General features: G+C 34.4%; 1 protein-coding gene across 1 annotated transcript in view; it reads right to left on the bottom strand.

Annotated features, from left to right (window-relative positions):
- LOC148949890 (uncharacterized) overlaps positions 1-15469 on the bottom strand; it is a 141589-nt gene extending 126120 nt beyond the window's left edge. Inside the window, exon 1 of the mRNA XM_089091982.1 lies at positions 15332-15469. Within this exon, the coding sequence (XP_088948108.1) occupies positions 15332-15437 (106 nt within the window). The 5' untranslated portion in view covers positions 15438-15469. The remainder of the gene's footprint in view (positions 1-15331) is intronic.
- Between the last annotated feature and the right edge of the window lie 381 nt (positions 15470-15850).

Genomic DNA, 15850 nt, shown 5'->3' with positions numbered 1-15850 from the left:
GTGATGATATTTGAAGTTAAATGATATTTAACGATATTTGAAGTTAAATGATATTTACAGACATTTGAAGATATTCGAAGTTGAAGTTAAAGACATTTTGAAGTTTAATTCTGAAAACCCCATCGATCAGTACAAGATAAACGATATTTAACGATATTTGAAATTAAATGATATTTGAAGATGTTTGAAGTTGAAGTTAAAGACAATATGTTAAAAGTCAGTATAATTTGATGACAACCCGTTCCAAATCCAAACTTCAATTACCCCGTGATTAACCTAGGAATCACCGCAAAGGCTAATCGACGCAAGCCATGAGCTAACAATTTTATAAAAGGCACAAATGAACAATTTTCCGCGAGAATACATTCCCTATGTGCCCAAAAATATCCTAAAAATTATATGCTGAGAAGAAAATAAACGCACTCCCAGTGTGCGACCCCTTAATGATAAGGCACCCTATGAACTATAAAAAAAAGGGCTGGTGAGAATGAACCCTGATAGCATATGCCAAGACCTGTAGTGGGAATCATCATTTCCCAGTTGACAATTAAAGAAAACTTGTCATGTGAACACAATCAGGCTCGAACTGTTCCATGAAGAAACCATAACGTAAATGCTTCAAAATTTTTGCCAAGACAAAAGGAGTGAAGGACAATAATTTGCATCAGAAGGATGGAGTACACTAAGGACTCGAAGGTGATGAAATAGATGTGAATTTACATATGTCACTTCCTAATAACTTTGATAACTCAAAAATCCCAATAGTGAAAGTGTTTTAATGTTACCAGTGAATATGGTACATCCAATATTGTTTGTTATAAATCATTCCTGTATGTACCGCTAGATGTTCTAGCGGAATTAGGTGTAGTATTATAAGGTTATTCATTTAACGTAGTGTTGATATGATGCAGTATGTCATATACACAGCAAAATCAAAAAAAAAGGCCTTGTAAAAATTGAATTAAAAAAAAATCTTTAGTATAGTAGCTAGCCTAGGACCATGAAGAATCTTAGTCCGGTAGATGAATTTTATATAGGGATATAGAATAAAATAATAAAAATAATATAGAAAATTTTTAGCACTCCTGATTAAGCCATAACATAAATATAAAATAATTATGTAGAAGCAATAGTTAATAAATGGCGAACATTTTAAAAGCCCAAAGGCGAGCAGTTACTAATGACGGGGCGTCATTAACTGATGGGAAGGGTAATATGTACCATGAGTAAAATGCGATGTATTTAAAATACCAAAATAAAGTTCCTTCTTTCTAAAGAGAATTCCGATTTCCTAAATTTAAATTAAACCTAGTTTCAAAAATGAAGTCCTTAATCAGCAAAGAGAAAAGTGCAGTGACCCCCAGACAAAGAACAGCACTATCCAGGCTTTAGATTTCGCTAAGAGAGTGAGTAATAAAAATTATGCTACGTACAATATTTCTAAGGAAGTTTAAACGATAGAAACCGTGTGAACGTCTAAATCATCACGGCGCAGGACTGAAGAGCTATGTTTGATAGTGGGGTAGAAATACTTTTGGGGATTATTGGTAAGTCAGAGTCAAAACCACTCAGACAAAATTCTTATATTCTTCCATCGTTGTCACCGTTATTGTCATTTGAAGTGACCCATTGCTGTGCACCTAAGTATGTAAGTTCAATAAATCTATTGCCTTTTTTATCTGTGTTTATTTCATTTTATATGTCTGCATCTAGTCTAATTTTAGGTAATTAGTTCACATGTCTCCAAGGTAAACGCTCCCAGGGAATCGGATCTCCAGATAGCTCGAGAAAAAAAGAGGCCACATTTATATGTCTACATATTCAATTTTCTCCCATTAATTGAGGGCGGCGCTAGCCTAGTTGACACAATCTTTAGCGCTATAAGCGGCACTATCGGAGTACCTATAAAGTGTAAGTTCACAGTTTAAGGTATAATTTTAGACTTGACGCGATCAATCTTCATTACCGCTATCAGGACGGCCAGAAAGCTTTTATTGCTAAATAAAAGTCTAAAACCTACTGCGTCATTGGTGCTTTACTGAAAAAAAATTTTATTACAAATATTTTCTTTTTTACTTAACATTTAAGATAAAAATTAAAATTATAGTAAAACTTTGAACTGATGAGCTTTCAGCAATTAATATCATTATAAATCAAATATTCAGCTTAATTTATTAGCTCTTTCTAAAGTTGCTGAAGACAAATATAGTTTCACTACAAACAAGAGTTTGGATACTGCACCCTTCCTTAATTGTAAATAAAAACCAAAAGCCTACTGCGTCATTGGCGATTCTCTGAAAATGAATTATATTACAAATGTTTTCTTTTCCAGTTCTTACAGCATTTAAAATAACGATAAAACTACAGTGAAATAAATTCTCGACCTGATAGATCTTTCAAAAATTAATTTCGTTATACATAAAATTTTCAATTTAATGTTCTTTATATTTTCCAAGACTGTTCAAGACTCATATAGTTTTCAGTAAAGTGACAATGACGCAGTAGGTTTTAGACTTTTATAGTGAGAGAAGGAGGCGATACCCAAACTCTTGTTTGTAGTGCTTTTTGTTTGTTTCAAGTTTGATTTGCATATTCAAATTAGTTTTCACTCGTTTGAGATTTATTTATTCATTTACGTTAATATCTATTGTATGTTTGTTTGCATTGATTGTTTATTTAATTTCTGTTTGTTTTAAGTTTCATTTATACTTCAATAGCAAAATATTTTTTTTCGTTTTAAGCTTGATTTTCTTATTCAATCTAAGCATTACTTGCTTTAAGATCTATTTATTCATTTATATTATTACTTGTATGTTTTTTGCTATGATTGTTTATTTAATTTCTGTTCGTTTTGGGTTTCATTTATTCTCTTAACGTAATTTCTGGTCGTTTTGAGTTTGAATTTTAACAGGTATTTGTATCTGCTGAGCTTAAGTTTAAAATGGCCTTTACTTTTCTTTGAAAAACTTATGTTTCAGAAAGTTTTTTTAATTAATAAAAGAAAGGAGTCATTTTCTTATTGTGATTATTATTTCAATATTATTATGTTAACTGTCAATTGATTGAGCCAAATGATAAGCAATAATGAGTTTTTGGGGCAAACTATCACAGAGGTGGTCACACTGACATTTTAATGTTTCTACAATCCTTATAAATAGGCATATAGAAACATTTAACCACAAAATTGACTAGGTCAGTCTTCAGTTGGTAAACTTCTTTTTTCCTGGCCCTTATTTGAGGTTATTCCAAGTTATAAGGGATTGTAGCAATGAGACTGATCTTAATTCTATTTCTGTTTAGGTTTATTCAAGTTAACTTCTAAGACACTATTTATTTATTAATGAAAAAAAACATGTAACTTGTTTTTTTGGCACTAATCCTTGTTTTCAGGGAATATCAAATGCTCAGATGCTAAAATTTCTTGTCATGTTGGCTCCTGAGAGGATGACTTAACAAAAGATAAGACATATTGACTCCTTAACTTTTAGCAAATACATTCTAAGGCCAGATTAGCTATACGTAATTTTTTATAAAAAAATTGAAAAAAAGTATGTAATTAAAAAATAACCCGGAATATGAGGGTGATTTTCAACTGGAAAAAAAGAAGGGAAAGACAAAAACAGATAATTCAGCAAGGAAATATCTGAGCCAAGCCATCCATCCATTTTAATGAAATGGCTATTTTAAAATTTTTATCGGATGGGCTTAAGGAAAGAAGATTGTGTGTGGGGGGGGGGGGAGAGGGGGCTAGTTGCTCTTAGATATCTTTTGACGCTTAAAAAGTGAACTAGAACTTTCAATTTCCGATCAAATAAGCCCTTTCTGAAGTTTATACAAGCATCCCTTTCATAAGAACCATATACACCCCCAGGAAAACACTTACCATGCCTACCCCCTGGGCCCTGGGGAGTTGTGTTGACATGAAGTTTTTGTTATCTAATTTTTGAACAATTTTTAAAAAAACTGGCTATCACAAAATTTGTAGCGGACGGGTTTGGGGGAAAAAGGGCATGGGGTAAAACGGGCAGGGGTAAAACGGGGCTTGGGGGGGGGAATAGCTGCCCTTAAATCCACTCTTAAATAGTGAACTATAAATTTCAATTTCCAATCAAATGAGCCCTCTATGAAGTTTATACAAGCATCTCTTAAGGCATAGCTTAGAACGCCTTTCCATTGGCCCTGGGGGATTGTATTAACACTGAAGTTTTTCTTATCCAACCTTTGAACCATTTTTAACAAAATGTCTATCTCAGAATTTTTATCAGATGGATTTGGAAAAAGAAGGCGTGGGGGGGGCTAGTTTCCCTCAGATATCTTTTGACTATTAAAAGTGAACTTGAAATTTCAATTTCCAATCAAATGAGCCCTCTCTAAAGTTTATACAAGCATCCCTTTCATAATGAAGCACATGTGCCCCAGGGCATAACTTACAACGTCGGTGTTGACACCTTAGTTTTTGTTATCTGACTTTTGAACAATTTTTAACCTAATGGCTATCTCAAAATTTTTATTGGATGCATTTGGGAAAACAGGGGCGTGGGGGGGGGGGTAGTTGCAGTCCAATTTCTTTTGACTCTCAAAACTGAACTAGAACTTTCAATTTCCAATCAAATGAGCCCTCTCTGAAGTTTTTAGGAGCATCCCCTCCATAAGAACCTGGCTGAAGATTGCCAGAGAAGCTGCAGCCAACAGGTCCAAGTGGTTGTTAGAAGTCATCCCAAGATCCTTTGGTGCCAGACAGGAAAGTTCATTGTCTTATTCCCGCCGAAAATAAAGTAAGTAAGTAAGGGGGGGGGGGGTAAAGTATAGCAGCTCTGCATGCAAAATATGTTTGGTACAACTATTCTGCATATTAGATAGATAAATAAATAAGTGTATTTTAAAGCCAAATATATGGCAATGAACACAGTAAAATAACATAAATGAATGGCATAAATGACATAAGCTTTGATCAGCGATCATCATAAATTGCAAAAGTTCATATGGAAGTCTTTTCAACACAAATGGATCTGTGTTGTTTTTTTTTTTAAGTTTTTAAGATACTTCTGGTGTGTAAATTCCGTTTTTTCCTGCTCCTTAGCACTTTTCAACAAAACAAAAAAAAAAAACAAATAAAAGTTTCAAATTTAGAAACATTATTTTCCACAGGGGGGGGAGGGTATTTTCTAAGGAGGGGGTATTTTCTGCGGGGATATTTTTCATGAGGGGGACATTTTCAAGGGAGGGGGGATTTTCCGCATTGGGTATTTTCCAGGGGCTAACCCCCCATTCACTACATCCTTTTATGTTATTTTACTGTGTTCATGGCCATATATTTGGCTTTAAAATACACTTATTTGTCTATCTATGAATATCCAGAATAATTGTACCAAACACATTTTGCATGCAGATCCACCATACTTTACCCCCCCCCCCGTAATGTGCAAATCTATAGCCCGATTTTATTTCTAAAGTAAAAAAGAGACTAACAAAAAAAACAGTGTGTTCTCGAATTTCACACAGTGTAAACCTGAGTGAGCAGTGCATAATACACAAGTACCAACATTTCTTCCCCCATACAGAAATTAAAAAAATAAAACTCAAATAAAATTCTCAAATTTGGAAAGCCTTATTTTCCATGGGGGGTATTTTTCAGGTGGTATTTACCGGGGGGGGGGGGTATTTTCCAGGGGTGGTAAACGCCTAGAACCCATCTTACATTAATTTTAAGTTTTCAATTTCTTTTTCATTGGCTTTAGTTTTTCAGCTCTTGATAGGAATTTTGCATGACTTTTACTTGGGAATTTGTGTAAAACTCTAAAATTTTGTCTTAAAAATAAACTTTGCTTACTTTTAGAGAGTAAGTTTATGATGGGAGTAAGATTTAGAGTAAGAGAGTAAGTTTATGAGAAGTCAGACAGAAAAAGAAGAGAGACTTGATTCAGTGTTCTTCCCAAAGACACTAAATACTGCTGACATAGTTGGGTCAAAGCCCCCCCCCCCCTCACCATTAATGAGGCCAGATATAGTCATTAGACAAATACAAAAATTTGCTGATTTTGTGGGTTTCACATTTTTTTTTGTGCTCCTTTTCTTAAGTAAAGTCAATTTGAAAAAAAATTAGTCAGAAAACTTTTATATTGTCAGTCAGGTATCAAAACGCCATATCTCCATAATTATAAGCCACCTGGGCTTGTGTAATTATAAACCAACCCTGAGAAAACTGAGGCCATTTCCGAAATGCCACCCCTTAAAAACAATGACCAATTGCAAAAACTATTAGGTATGTTAAAATACCGGTCTAGGTACATACCAAACTTGTCATCACTGAACAAAACCCTGAGAGATTTAGCACACGCTGATCAGTACAAATGGCAAACAGCTCATGAACAGGCACTTGATAAGATAAAATCAGCCTTGTGCAAAAAATTAGCCTACTTCAACCCTAAATCAAAGACATAGAGATCAAGGTAGATACATCAAAGCACAGTTTAGGTGCAGTACTATCAGTTAACAAAAACATTGTCGCCTTTGGCTTATGTTCACTCAGTGAAACTGAGCAGCAATATTCACAGATAGAGAAGGAAGTTGTCACATTTGTATTTGGATGCAAGCATTTCCATCAGTACATATATGATTAAACTGTGACAGTGACAACAGACCAAAAGCCATTAGAAAGCATCCTGGTCAAGCCAATATCAAAAGTGCCACCACAACCTCAACACATGATGCTATCAATCCAACCATATATTTTGAAATTTGTATATAGACCAGGATCTGAAATACCCGTTACATACATCAGAAGTGGACATAGGAAGTGAACAAAAAACAGAAGTTTTTGTCCATGCACTTTTCAAAAACTTACCAATATCCAACAACAAGATGGAAGAAATCAGGAGAGCAACCTTGAATGAATTCAGAAAATTGAGCCAAACTATACTGGATGGATGACCCTATTCTCGAGAACAATGTGACTCCAGCTGCTTGACCTTCTGGAACCACTGAGACAAACTGGTCATCAACCAAGGCATAATTCTGAAAGGGACTAGAGTTGTAATTCCCTAATCCATGCAGCCTAACATCCTGTGCAAACTGCATGTATTGCATCTGGGTATAGCCATAACCAAGCAGCATTCTAGGACTACCATTTTCTGACCTGGTATCACAAAAGACATCACTTTCCTCATATCCAGGTGTGACGCTTGCAACACATATTGTGGCAATCAGCAACAAGAGCCGCTTTTATGCTCCAAAATTCCAAAGTTGCTTTGGGAACATATGGCCATTGACATCTTTGATTGGCAGAGTCACGGCTACCTCATCACAATTGACCACTATTGTCAATTCTTTGGACTCAATAAACTAGAATCATTAACCTCATCAGCCATCATTACAAAATTGAAAAGCCAGTTCAGTCACCATGGAATACCAAAAAGACTCAAATCTGATAATGCCCCTAATTTTGTGTCATCAGAATTCAACAATTTTACCAAACTGTGGGACATCAGTCACAAAACGAGCAGTCCAAAATACGCCCAAGGTAATGAACTTGTTGAAAAAGCAGTTCAAACTTCAAAAAACTCATGTCAAAGGCACTAGAAAAACAACTCAGATCCATACTTACCCATTCTTGAATATTGAAATACACCAATTGATGATGGACAGCATTTGCCTGCAGAATTACTGATGAGTCATCAGCTCTGTTCAATACTACCAGTGATTTCATCACAGCTTGAACCAAAAATTGTCCCTTATTCATCATTCAAAGTCAACAAATGAAAAAACAAAACTTTTTAGAAATCATACCATGACAGAACAGCTAATTCAATGACTACCCTAAAGGCAGGGCAACCAGTATGGGTCAAACTTAGCAACAAGAAAAAATTGGAAAAAACATTGATAACCACAGCCTTTGAAGATATTCCTTGCTCATACCTGGTGAAAACTCAAAATGGCTCAATGTACTGAAGGAGCCAACAACAAACCAAGCCCTGAATGAGCCTAAATGATGACCCCCCTGTAGCCCATAAGTACCACAACAGATGACTCTTGCCATTTCTCATCAAGGCCCACTTCTAACAGTCCATCAGTTGGAGCTGAAGGAAACATGTTACTATCTGTAGCACCACCTTCACCACAAATATCTTTGATGCTCCCACCTACAGAACATGCATTTACATATCCCATTGCTAAGCATCCACAAAGACCCTCTGCACAGATACCAAGGGCCACCGGATCCATCACCTGCTCTGGCCAAATGGTCAAGCCTGTCATTCCCTTGGATATGTGAGGCAAAACCTAACAAAAGAGAGGAGATGCAGAGTTTAGTTTAGTTTCTTGGACTGCCTGAATTTCTAGGGAATAAGTGTGTAATCAAACAGTAGTTAAGGCTCTAAAACTGGAAGGCAAAATTACTAGCTCTTTGAGTGTTTGAAACCAATTTGCTCTCCCAAAATGTTCACCTCTTCAATATATATTAATTAAGGCACAAAAAGGAACCTTGGCAACTCCAACAGCCCCTTGCCCTCCAAATACCAGATTTTTAACAGAACCACAAGCAACGCATTAGATGAGATTTTTTTTTGAGAAATGACTATCACAAGCCCAGGTGGCATGAACATGCACTTAAAAGTCAATAAACAACAAAACAAACAAAAAATGTGAAAGGGTCAACATGTCAAATTGCATGTGTTATTTGAACTAAATCTATGCAAGGAATTTTAATTTATAAGATTTGAAAATCAAAGCAGGCCATTGGCCCCTTTAGCAACCCTTCCTATTGCCAGCTTTTTTTATAGTAGAGGGGCAAGCTTCTTTAAATTTAAAACACATAAAAATTCTTAATCTGCATGATTTGAGGCACAAAATCAGCCATTGACCTACCAACATCCCCTAATACCTCCTCTCTGTAATTCTTTTTAGTAGAATGATAGGTAAGTTGCACCTTATTTGAATTGGAATCAAATAAGACCTTTTTATTTATGTGATTGGAGGCATAAAGTAGGTCTTTAGCCCCTTCAACACCAGCAACTTTTTCAGCAGAAAACAAGATAGTTGTATTACATTGATTGTCTTAAATGCATTGACAATGACGATTTTTAGAGGCATTGACAATGACGATTTTTAATGCATTTGACAATGACGATTTTTATGACAAGTCATTGACAATGACGATCTTACAATGCATTGACAATGACGATTTTTAAAAGCAAACTGCCCTTCTCCAACCACTTCACAAAAATGCTCAGTACACTTGAAACTTAATGGGCAAGTAACTTGGGTCAAGGTAACAGAGAAGAACAACCTTTAGAGACATATAACTTGTGAACCCCAGTACCTAAACTAAAGTGTGCAGATATATTTGAAATATGATAGCAAGGTGTTCAGCAAGCCTACAATGAGGGATATTTTAATCAAGGGATTTCAAACCCTTGACCTTTACAGCCCAGGTGCTAGCAAACTTCAAAGCTATATTATTTTGAAATTTATTTCCTATCATGTGGAGTGACTTGTGAGCACATATTGTTCAGCATGGCTTCAGGAGGTTTTTATATTAACTGATTGAACTTTCTATTGATTGTAATATATTTCAGGGCAGGTAAATTCCTCTTTATGCAAAGGGTTATAAAATATTTACAAATAATTATGCAATGCAATGAAGTGGTTTTTGAATTAGACCTGCTAACAAAATGGCAGTTTCTTGGTGATCAACAATCACATCTTTGTTACCATTAAATACACCATAAGACGTAATATTTTGACACCAAGTAAAGTAATTTTTTTTTGTCAGAATTCAAATAGGTATGGACCTATCGTGTAGCCTAATCAATCTTCTAAGCCCTAGAAATCAGAAAAGGGTAAACAAAGTAGCTTGGCAATTCCTTCCCTTCCCAGGTACATTTTGCCCCTGGATTTAATCCTGAACATTTCATTCATCTAATTCAACTACTTTCCAAGATAACAAGAAGTCCCTCCTGAACTAGAATTTTACCATTTATTCAGATTAACTTCATCTGACATTGTGAACCAACTGGTGATGAGCAATAAGCACACACAAAAAAAACAACTCACAACATCAGCACAGTTTTATATATGGCCTAGGGCTATAGCTGGCCTCAGTAGGGTGAGAGGAATAGTGTAAATATAATGAGAGTAATTATCATATTTGTAATAGGCTATTTGAATAGAGACCCAAGTGATGTGTCTTTTTTCTATTTGATTTCTATCCTTTAGTATATTATACCTTTATCCATAAGTCCCAATATTCATTAGAGCTTATTTGAATCAGTTGCTACAACTTAGACCTACTGACTAAACATAATTATTGGGCTCTACTGAATGCAGTTAGTTTATACTTACAGATTAATGAGGTGACTAAAAAATTTCAATTGTTAACAAGAGACATTGCAATTTATTCATCTCTGAAGCAAAATAACTAAATAATAAATCACAATAAGTTTAAAAAGGTACTTTTGAATGTAGTTCAATGTTAGGAACTGCCTATTGAATACCAAAATTACAAAAATCAATTAACCTACAAAATGCAGGTCAAAAACAGTGTTGACTAGGGAATCAAATGGTAGGATAACCTGTTGCTTTTTATTGTTATTGTGGTGTTTAGTTTACAAAAAGGCCATGTATGAGTATTGGGTCAAATTTTAGACAAGATACTTTTTTTTATATCAGAAAGTGGTTAGGTTAGGAAAATAAAACTATCAGTAATAATTCCAGGGCTAAAAACATACTCTGGGAAGGTAGGCTATTACCAAGCTACCATTTCAATGCCCTTCTGATATCCATGTATTAGAAATTTGCCTACTTGACAAGTCTAGGCCTATATCTATTGGAATTTTGACAAAACAGCATTATACCTTAATCTTCAGTTTCTTTTTCTCTGGGTTTAGTTCTGAGAATGTAATTCCTGTTATCTGAGTAAAATTTTAAAACATATCAATGGGGATGGTCAGTTTTATCTTTTCCTGAGTTGAAAAATGTTCAACTTTTTGTTCAGTTTTGAAAGAAACAGAAAGATTCTTTTTTTTCTAAGTTGGTTGGAGAATTTTGAGATCTATGGTAAAGTGGTGGTGGTTTTGTTCTCAATTGCTGGAATAACTAAATCAATGGGGATGGGCTCCCTGTTTTTTTGTTTTATCTTTTTTAATTGTCTATCTATGATATTTTCAATTAAGTTTATTGGGTAGCCATTGCAGAATATAATATCTTTGACATATTTTAATTGAGAATTTACATGATTACATGAACTTTTTTAGAACTGACTAAAGAGATTATTACCCCTCTTTTCACAGAAGGAGGGTGATTTGACTGGAAATGTAGATACTAATCATTATGGGTCGGCTTTCTATATATAGAAAATTCAAGGCTAGGAGTATATTTTTTTATAATTAAAACACCCAAGAAAAGCAGCTTTCTTGAATCTTCCACTGTGAATTAGAGATTTAATTTTTTTTTAACATCATAGGCCTATGCATAGGCATTGTTTTGTCTCCTTATTTGCAAATTTTTACATAGATTTCATAGAACAGTCTGCTTTGAATAGTTTCCACTTAAAACACTCTATCTGGTTTTGTTTCATTGATGATATCCTTTCTGTTTGGGAACATTGACAAGACTCTCTAAGAGATTTTTTGGCATATTTGAACTCTTTTGGTTTGAATCTCCAGTTCACAATAGAACTTGGAGATACAGGTAAACTGCCTTTCTTGGATGTTTTGATTATAAAAACTGCTTCTAGCCTTGAAATTCTGGTAAAGTTCTACCAAATCATATTATTGACTTATGCATAAAGTGAATATACCACTCAATGCCTTTTTTTAAGCTGATTACAAATATACTAATCATTTATATTAAAAATGAATTTCAGCCCCCCTATATATGCCAATTCAGGATACATATTTCTACAACCTAACCTAACCCTGAATTGGCATATATGGGGGGGGTGCTGAAATTCATTTCTGATAGAAATGATTATTATATTTGTAATCAGCATAAAAAAAGGCATCGAATGGTGTATTCACTTTATTCCTAACTCAATAATATGATTTGGTAGATCTTTACTGAATTTTCTATATACAGAAAGCCAACCCATAATGAGTGGTCATCTATCTATATTTTTTTTTTTTTTTTAAGCACTGAGGAGAACTTGGCGGAGGTCCTTGTCAAAATATTTGCTTGTTCTTTGTCTTCATATTTTGCTGCTGGCAGACACAATCCTCATTTTCTCTTCTCACCTATTTGATTTTATTTTTCATTTGTTAGTTCCTTTCCTCTCTTGGTCTCTCATACAATATATTTGCAGATCTTTGAAACTTCACAAATTGGGATTGAGAAAAGTTGCAATGCTGAAAATACTTTTCTTGTAGGCTACTTCATTTAAGTAGCTCTATTTTGCAAGATTTGACTTTATAAAACAAAGATTTTTAAAGGTCATCAAAGATTGGTACCCTCTCGAGGGAGAAGGAGTAGAGTTAGGTACTTCAAAATCCTTCTTGGGACACACTTTAGTCTGTGGATGTATCCCTGAAAGTTTAATTTTTTTAGCCTAGGCCTAACCACTTTTATAGATAGTGAAAAGTAACTTGTCTAGAATTTGGTAAAGTTCTACAAAATCATATTATTGAGTTAGGACAAAAGTGAATACACCATTCAATGCATTTTGGGTAAATATCTAACAAATCATTTGTTTGATTCATGACTAAAGCTAATATATCATATGTTGCCTTTTTTTATGCTGATTAAAAATATGTTAAGCATTTATATCGAACAAACATGTATGCCCCTCTCCCCTCTATATGCGACACCTAACCCAACCTTACCTAACCCTGAATTGGTAGGCTATATAAGTCAATAAATACCAAATCATATTATTGAGTTTCAAATAAAGTTAATACACCATTCGATGCCTTTTTTTTATGCTGATCACGAATATAATAAGCATTTCTGTCGTAAATGAATTTCAGCCCCCCCCCCTCTCTATACCTACCCTAACCTAACCCTGACTGGGTCTATATAGGGGGGGGGGCTGAAACTCATTTCTAATAGAAATGCGTTTTATATTCGTAATCAGCATAAAAAAAGGCATCAAATTTTATTCCTAGGGGGGGCTGAAAAGTTAGGAAGGGTTACAACAATGCGGTTATTCTTATAAATCATTTTGATGAGTTGAATTGTCCACCACAATCATCACAGGATGTTTAATTTCATCTGTACAATAGTGATGATACATTCCTTTAATATGGAATTATTCAAGTTCACCCCGATCTGTGGTATCGTGTGTATAAGAACATATAAAACAGAAACGATTTTATTTCTTTGAAAAATTGCATATCATCTCTCTATGGCCGTGATTCCCAACATGGGGCACATACCTACGAACATGTTGTAACTGGGGATTTGTCCATTAAAAAGCATCTTGATCTTCAAAATAAGATGAAAATGGGGGCTAAATTCCGTATTTCCTACCACATAAAGCCAGTAAGTATTCTTAGGGGATTAAAGAATGATTTAAATTTATTTATTGATAAATGGCGCAAGAAGGAGAAAATTACTAAAGAAAGATTTCAGAATTGGATGAAATTGATTTTGACTAGTGCACAAAATAGCATACATAGAATTAATCCAAATAATTCTGAGAAAAATTAAATATTTTATTACGCAAATATGAAACAATCAATTGCTAATATACAAACTCCAAAAGGAAAACTCCAAAAGGCATCCGTTTTATTTAGAAAGAATTTTCTTAGGAGAGTGTCACAATATCCGTGAAGAATGCTGCATCACCTTTTGAGTCAATACATCCACCACTGTCTTGACCAAAACTCAGTATACGGATGTTTTTTGCCCCTATTTTTTTTAAGGCAATCCGACAATAAAAAGAACAGAAAAACAAATGGCACCCTTTGTATTTTTTCCTTTTTTTTTGCATTTATGTTTTAAGTTGTTTTGTCCCCCTTTAACCCTTTGCCGCCCTTCAACAACTGTATTGGAAGTTGTTTTATTTTTATATTTGAAAATAGTTTAACAGTTTTTAATTGAATCTGAAGCTTTTAAATTGTATAATAGCTTCTAAACTATATTTTTATGCAGCTAATCTTTTGAATTAATTATATTCCATATTATTCTTTGTTATTATCTTATATATCATGCTACATTAAACAACGGGGTTACTTCATTTTTTATAATGTGTGTATATAAATACATTTCTTCTGCTTTCAATGAGCAAAAACACAAAGTAGCAACTGGAAATTTTCTATCACCAATTCATAAGGCATACTGAATTATTGTGAGCATTAAACAAACCAGACTTGCTAATTAAACACAAACGACAAGTCACAAGAACCATGTTTTAGCATTAACTCTTTAATTTGATTTAATTTAATTTGTTAAATGCTAAATTTAGTACTTAGTACATAAATTTAATTATGTCAATTATGTAACAAAATGGTTATGAAGAGAGAAGACAAATGCTAAGAGAGAAGACTAACTCAATAATATGATTTGGTATATATTGACTGGCATATATAGGGGGGGGGGGGCTGAAATTCATTTCCGATAGAAATAATTATTATATTCATAATCAGCATAAAAGAGGGCATCAAATGGTGTATTCACTTTAGTCCTAACTCAATACTATGATTTAGTATATATTGACCCCCTTTTTTATTCTTATTACAAATATAATAAGAATGTCTATCGGAAATAAATTTCAGCCCCCCCCCCCCCTATATCGTCCCATTACGGGGGAGGTTAGGGTTTTATATGGGGGGGGCTGAAAATCATTTCGGATAGAAATGATTATTAGCCTATATTTGTTAGGGTAAGACACCCAGTAGTTGGCCACCTGCCTATTCTCAGACAGAATGTAACTAACAGGGAACCTAGCTCTAGGCTAATGTGGTCACTTAGTGGTACTAAACTTAGTGGTCACTAAACTGGTCACTTAGCAGACTATTTTAATTTTAGACAAAGAAAGCGACAAATTGAAATTGTTGCTTAGATATATGGATATCTAAGTGACCAGGGAAACCAGCTTTGTATAAAAACTTTCTAAGCACATTAGCCTAGAGCTAGGTTCCCTGTTAGTTACATTCTGTCCAAGAATAGGCAGGTGGCCGACTACTGGGTGTCTTACCCTATCAGCATAAAAAAAGGCATTGAATGGTGTATTCACTTTATTTCTCACTCAATAATATGATTTCATAGAACTTTACCTAGAATTTTACCAAACATATCAGATTTTATAATCTGAGGCAGGGAAGATAGTATTTCCTCTAGGCTAACTGTCTTGATAAATAGGCTACCCTACCCTAATTACAAAAATTCAACAAAGTCTCACCTGAACAGTTCTCATTTGCACATTTTTGATGAGTAGGAAGTCTACCTAATATTCCAGGGCTTATAGAAAGAGCTGTAAAGATAAAAATCGTAGTTTTTATGTCCATCTAAATGTGCTAGAGCTGGTCCAAGACTCCAAGTTTCTCTTTTACTTCTTCAACGGAAGTTCCACGACGAAGGATGCCAACAAACAAGCTTGTGAACGTGCGACAACTGGACTCAGGTAAGTATAATTTGGCCCGTCACAGACAAAAACACAATACAAATCTCCAACTGACCAGTTTTGCGATAAAAGTCAGATCCTTCTTTTTTGTATTAACTTAAGAACTTTTCAGCCCAAACTCTTTAGCCATCATCCTTTTTCTATATCTTAACGTTGAGTGTCGGTCTATTACAGCTCACTGCAATTTAAAGGAATGTCTTTCAGTAATATTCTTTGGATTCAAGGCATTGAACTATCCTAGTGTGTATATCAAGTTTGACAGTTTTCTTGAAGATATGGTGAAACTGGGTATTACTA

This window comes from Artemia sp. Qi Xiang Cuo, chromosome 7 (genome assembly GCF_049724085.1).
Source record: "Artemia sp. Qi Xiang Cuo chromosome 7, ASM4972408v1, whole genome shotgun sequence".
NCBI classification, from domain to species: Eukaryota; Metazoa; Arthropoda; class Branchiopoda; order Anostraca; family Artemiidae; genus Artemia; species Artemia sp. Qi Xiang Cuo.
This window is presented reverse-complemented; position numbering and strand designations above follow the sequence as displayed.